This window comes from Nicotiana sylvestris, chromosome 6 (genome assembly GCF_000393655.2).
Source record: "Nicotiana sylvestris chromosome 6, ASM39365v2, whole genome shotgun sequence".
NCBI lineage: Eukaryota > Viridiplantae > Streptophyta > Magnoliopsida > Solanales > Solanaceae > Nicotiana > Nicotiana sylvestris.
The window spans coordinates 111,468,102-111,474,843 of NC_091062.1; the positions used below are offsets into that span (position 1 = coordinate 111,468,102).

The 6,742-nt window shown below is 38.4% G+C and overlaps 1 protein-coding gene across 1 annotated transcript; it reads right to left on the reverse strand.

Annotated features, from left to right (window-relative positions):
* Positions 1-5,685: 5,685 nt before the first annotated feature.
* LOC138871102 (secreted RxLR effector protein 161-like) lies at positions 5,686-6,345 on the reverse strand. Its single transcript, XM_070148956.1, has 2 exons — positions 6,231-6,345; positions 5,686-6,113 (listed from the first exon to the last, which is right to left on the reverse strand). Exons 1-2 carry the CDS (start codon positions 6,343-6,345, stop codon positions 5,686-5,688), a joined length of 543 nt encoding a protein of 180 aa, XP_070005057.1.
* Positions 6,346-6,742: the final 397 nt, after the last annotated feature.

Below are 6,742 nucleotides of genomic sequence, written 5' to 3' on the forward strand. Positions count from 1 at the left end.
TTAGGGAATTCTGACACATCCAAATGGTAGAAATGCTTTAAAATATGATCTCTTGGAGTTGGTTTACTTCATATTTCAGACAGGAAGTCTGACTCAAGCTCTCCTTGGTTGTACCTTTTAATTTCTGATGTATTTTTCTTTTTTTTTTCTGGGCTATAATAATTTTGTAATAAACTCTTGGGGATGGCTAGTGAAAAGGGAGGGGATAACTATGTGAAGGGTAGATATCCTATCTATAGGTGTAGTTCTGAATTTCTGCACTCTCATATAGATATCCTGCTTATAGGTTATTTCTGAATCTCTGCACTCTCGTATAGATATCCTGCCTATAGGTCACTTCTTGAATTCTGCATTCCTCATATAGATACCATGTCTGTAGGGATTCTGCATTCTCTCATATAGATACCATGTTTATAATTACCTGGAAATTTGAATCCTGCATACGTACATAGAAAATATGCCTATAGGTCTTTCTGAATTTTGCATATACATTCTTCATTAGGCAATCATGTTTATAGGTCTTAATCAATCAACCGCAATTAGATATCATGTTCATAGGCCTTAAATGAAATTCAACACCTAGATATCATGTTTATACGGTTTTCGCATTTTACCATGTCTGTTAAAAGGGGTTTAAAATCAACAACGCATAGAAAGCATGCCTATAGGAACTATTAATCTAGTTTGAATCGTTTCACTCGCTTATAAGTCTAAAACCAGTAATAGTGTCGTATGCTCTTTTGCTAAAAACTCGCCTTTCTTTCTTCAGTATGTATTCATGTTTACTTCATCGTTTCTGGAATCAGTATATCACGCCTATAGGTCTTCGTCCAGCACTTAGGCAAGCCATAGGGTGAAAGTTTATAAACTGAATCAGATTTTATATGCTACAACCAGCAAGCAGGCCTGATTCGGGCTTCTTATCTAAACTATGTAATAAATCAGTCTACCTCGACCCTTTAAGTTTTAATCAGACCTTAAATAGTACATGCAAGTCGTGCTACATTATGTGCTTTCTTTGGTTTAAAGGAGGTCTGTTTGAGCCCTTTTATTTGTTTATATGCTTCCCCCAAACTTGCTATATGTGTTTTGTTTGTCACCTTAGTATTTTACCTTTTGAAACCACAAATAAGCCCAATACCTCCTCCCTCTAAGATTAGTAGTCCCAAGTGCCTCCGGGGCTGATAGGATTGGGGCGGGTAATAGCATGCAATAAGTAAACGAGACCGTTCCGCGCTTTAATACCTTAACAGGGTGGGAAAGGGTAGATATGGATATGATGACCATGCAATAACATCACGTGTAGCCCCTCACTGAGGAGTGATTACCGGATGTTATGTGGGGTGATCCATATTATTAATAAACCTAGGAACCCCCTTTCCTTTGTTTTCTTTGTTTCTTTTAAATCTTTTTAAACTATTGCTTTTAAGAGAATCATTTCTTTTAGTTCCTTTTTCTTACTTTTGTTTATTTGTAACCATTACGTGAAAATTCCCTCTTATTTAAAGCCATTATTTGCCTATGTGTTACTTGCACTAAAGTCACAATAATTGCCTGGCCGGGAACCACACTAGTGGATCCTGAGGGATGCCAACACCTTCCCCTTGGGATAATTTCAAGCCCTTACCCAATCTCTGGTTGTTCAAATCAAACCTTTCTAGTGTCCTAATGTACTTAAATCATTAGGTGGCGACTTTTCTATTCAAACCCAATCTCCAAAAGGAAACGAGTTATCCTTCCAAATGTCATAAACCCGATTTTGCGAGAAAGAGGGGGCACAACATCTATTTGGTCACGCAGTAGCTCGGCAGTAAATAAAAAACACAGATTTTTACGTGGAAAAATCTCAACTCAAGGGGACAAAAACCATGACCTACACTTGTAGGCTTTCAACTTCACTAACTTGTAAACCCCTATTACAAGCCACTTTGTAATAACTCTATTACAAAGGATTCAACTCAACTAACTTGTGGTACTCTCACCATAAGCCACTTTGTGACTCTCTAATTATAAATACTTTGACTAACTTGTGATACTCTTACCACAAGCCACTTTGTAATAACTCTATTACAAAGACTTCAATCACTCTAACTTGTAATAACACTTATTACAAGCCACTTTATACTCTCTAGTTATAAAGATTTTAACTTATGACTAAACCTAGTCACAACATAAACTGAAGAGTTTACAGATTTTGGGTTTCTTAAAAACAGCTTCTAAAAAGCAAGATAGGAGTTACAATAAAGAACAAATAACAAAGACTCAACAAACCTAAGGACTTAAGATGTCTTCAATCTTGGATCCGGTCCTTGAGGTTGTAGCAGCTTTGTTCTTGAGAGAGGTTGCGGCAAGCACCTGGGAAAGGATTTTCGTTTTTGATTTTTGCAAGTCTTGGAGAGGAATTGTCTTGTGCCTTGCACCAGGTTTATACTACAAAAGACATCACTTTAGTGTTTTCAATTCTTGGTTAGTACATGCCTCTTCTCAATGGGAAGTGATTGCTGCACTGTCCGCTGAACTGTTGCGTGTACAATTGCAGGCAGTCACTTTCTGCAGTTGCTTTCCAGCTATATAGTTGACTTATACTTCTGTCAGGGGAATACCAAGGGATCAGGTCCCTAATCTGGTTCTTGTGAGTCCAAAGGCACACTGCCCAGGTTATCTTGAGTCGATTAACTTGAATGATTGTACCAGTCATACTTCAGGTCCTTTATCTGGTTCTCTCGTGAAGTAAGTTATTTTACATTCCTTGATTGTATTTATACTTGTGTGACATCACTTACAATGATGTAAACAAGGTAGGTAAAAAGCCTTCCACAGAAAGTTGACTGCTGCACTATTCCTGTACAATAGCGTGTGCAGGCAACAACTTTCTTGCTGGAGAGTTGACTTCATACAGTCTCCTCGGAACTAGTAGGGACCTATTTCCTCAGTTGTTCCTTCCACTCTTCCTCACTTGAGTCATTGCTATCATCTTTGAGTACCAGGTTCTTTTCTTTCTTTGGTTCTCTTCTTTCACTGTCTATCTTCCTGTTCTCGCAGGTCTTCAGATTTCCAACCAGCTCTTCTATGGTCAGCTCCTGCAAGTCCTTTGATTCAGTAAATAGCAGTCACCTTGCTTTTCCAAGGGCTGGATCCCAACCTGGAACTTTGTGATCTCAAGGTCTTGTAAATGTTTAAAGGTTCCTTATCTGGTTCTGGATGGTAAGTTTCTTAGATCATCAAAACACAAAGTAAAGTACTTATGTCCAAGGTACTTGTAACCTATCTATTTCCCCCTTTTTAATGATGAGAAACTTAGAATTGATATTCCCCCTGAGAACCAGATCTCCACATTGCTCCCCCTACGAATCAGCCATATTCCCCATGAGAACCAAACCTAAGGAGCTGATCACAACTGGTTCCTCAAGATTGTTTGGAAAATCATCAAAACTCAAGGTACCATAACTTATCAATTTCCCCCTTTTGATGATGACAAGCCTAAAATTAATATTCCTCTAGAGAACCAGATTCCTCACATGTTTCCTGTGGATCAGATCTATAATCAACATATTATCAGCAACCCCCCTGCGAAGCAGAGCTATCTTTCATGCACAACACAACATATCAATTCTATTCTATTACTCCCCCATGTTGACACCTATATAACTTCCCCCTTTTGGCATAATTGAAAAGAATAACAGAAGAAGCACAACCAAAAAGAAGTTCAGGAACATTAACTCAGGGCACTTGGGCAACATAGCATAAACAATAACAAGAACAACAAGTGAATGTCAGTGCACAAAATAGAGTTATTGCCCGCAGTGGATTAATCATAATAAAAGCATAGTAGTTTCAACAATACATAATATGACAATTTAAACAACTAAAGTACCAATGTCATCAAATATAGGGATCAAAAGAAGATAAGAAGTCAAGGGAATTTAGGAGTGAAAAACATGGATCACTGGGCAGGAGGAAAAGTAAGGGGATAAGGCCTTGATGAGTTTGTTCATTCATTCATTTACTCTCCTTTGATCAATGATCATCTTCTCTCTCAGTTCCGCCACTTGTTTCCTCAATCTTTCTTCTCACCCTTCAACTTAGCACTCTATTCTGCCAAGGGTCCTCGAGGACCAGGTTTGCAACCTATCTGAGTAGGTTGCACCATCAATCAGATCACCAAAAATCTCCCCAAGCTTCGTCTCATAAAAAATAGACTCAGTCCCATGCACATATAGCATCATTATATCACGTAAAACATAGAAGTTTTTACTTCTTCTTCATAAACATTGGGACTTGGAGGAACAAAGAAGTGATTCTATTTTTGGAAATCAACAATATCAAGAAGTTCCTCCATTTTTCAGCAATATCAGAGTCAACACTCTGCCTTACAACACATTTTGAGACTTAAACGTGTTCTCCTTCCAAACCTAATGGCTCAACCTTTTGCTTCTATAAGGAACCAAGTTCCTCACTTACACTACCCTTTCTATCCTTGAGCAGTCGTGTCTCCCTCTTCTTTTTCTCAATCTGTTTACCATTATCATTTGCTGCATCTTTCTCAGCCAACACTTTGTTCTCCATTTTGTTTTCACAAATGGAGATTCTTTCACTTCATCCTCTCTTCCACAATCACCACATCAGCAGGTTACACTACTTCATCATCAATCAACTTGTTTTTCTCAATACTTTTTACTGGATCAGAGGTTCATTTAAGCATAGAACCCAAGAGAAAAAGATCATCATTAAAATTAACATCCTAAGAAGGATTTTAGGGACCGGGTCCCTCATTCAGTTCCCCTCTTTTTCAGTAGATTCACAAATTTCTTCATCCTTCAAGGCTTCTACAAACCCAACAACAATTTCAGCCTCACACTCTAGAATATTAGATCTACCCCGTTCCTTTTTAGTTAAACTCATTAAAATATACCAAAGACTTCTTGGGGGTTTGATTTAGATAGAGTTAGTATTTTGGAAGGTGACAGAGTTAGGTTTACTTCTGACATATTTGGAGAGAAGGATTCTTTTTGAGACAAGGTTGATTTTGGTTTTGAAGAAAATAATCGGTTTTAATTGGGTGTAAGATAAAGAAGTGGCTTTTTGGGACAACGGGTCAATTCAGAAAAAGGTTTAACATTTTTGGACTTCAAAAGGTAGGAGGAGATGCATGAGAAAGGAAGAAATAAATTAATGACATGACACTTCAGCAGCTTAAAAAGGCATATAAGTATTGGAGAGACTACTAAACTGAGTCACAAGAACCAGGTTCCTTGACGGTTTTTGAAAATTTTGAGCAAAGACCCCTAGAAATGCAATGCCACTCTTACTTGTTTTTGTCCTAAGACTGCCATATGTGTATACCTGTAACAGAATAGATTTGAGTTAGATGTCGCCCAAAAATACTTTTTAGCATTGTACCTTTCCTTCTTAACATAGCCAATCATCGAGGGACCAGGTCCTTAGTTGAGCTTGATCAACCCCAACTCCAGAAGATTTCTTTCACATTGTTCCTTGCTTAGCGCCTTGGTGAAGATGTCTACTACCCGATCCTTTGTCTTTTAGAACTTCATACAAATCAGAACCTTTTCGACATTGTCCCTAAGAAAATGGTATCTAACATCAATGTGCTTGGTTCTCTTGTGTTGAACCGGGTTCTTTGCCATGTTGAGAGCACTGGTGTTGCTACATAGAAGTGGTACACAATCAATGTATACACAAAAATCTTCCAATTGTTGCTTGATCCAACGTGAATGAGCACGAGGCAGCTGTAACATATTCTGCTTCAGCTATTGAGAAAGCCACTGAGTTTTGTTTCCTTATACCCCATGAGCTAAAACATGATCCAAGGAAATGAGCCATTTCAGATGTGCTTTTCTTGTTCACCAGATAGCCTGCATAATCAGCGTCAGTATAACCAATAAGGTTGAAATTGCCACCTAAAGGATAGTACAGAACCAGGTTCTGTGTGCCCTTAAAGTATCTCAGAATTCTCTTAGCAGCCTTCGGATGAGATTCCTTAGAATTTGATTGGAACCTTGTACATAATCCCACACTAAATACAATGTCTGACCTGCTGGCAGTAAGGTAGAGTAGAGATCCAATGATTCCCCTTTGATGCTTCCATATCAAACCTTTTCAAGAGTTCTTTGATTTATTTCTGCTGACTGATACACGTTCCCTTTATGGACTGCTTCACTTTAAGACCAGGAAGACATTCAGTTTCCCCATCATACTCATTTCAAACTCACTTCCTATGAATTTAGAAAATTCTTCACATAATGAGTCAGTTGTATCTCCAAATATGATGTCATCCACATAAGTCTGAACAATGAGCAGGTTCCTTCCCCATTTCTTCAAAGACATTGTACTGTCAATCTTTCCTCTTGTGAAGCCATTTTCTAAGAGAGACTTGGATAGTCTTTCGTACCAGGCTCTAGGGGCCTGCTTCAATCCTTACAGTGCCTTATCCAATTTGAATACATGTTCAGGATGTTCATGACGTTCAAAACCTGGAGATAGCTTGATATAGACTTCTTCCTTGAGAAAACCATTCAGGAAGGCACTCTTCACATTCCTTTGGAATAGGGTGAATTCCATATGTGAAGCAAGGGAAATGAGGATCCTAGTAGCTACCATGCGAGCTACTAGGGCAAAGGTCTCATCATAATTGATCCCTTCCTCCTGATTGTATCCTTGGACAACAAGCCTTGCTTTGTTCCTTGTAGTATTTCCATGTTCATCCAGCTTATTCCTAAATACC

Bases quoted from the DNA above. Each gene is read 5' to 3' on its own strand.
- LOC138871102 (XM_070148956.1), bottom strand. From the start codon at position 6,345: ATGTCTTTGAAGAAATGGGGAAGGAACCTGCTCATTGTTCAGACTTAT. The intron at 6,114-6,230 runs GTGAGTTTGAAA...ACTCTTGAAAAG, and splicing joins ATTTTCTAAATTCATAGGAA to GTTTGATATGGAAGCATCAA.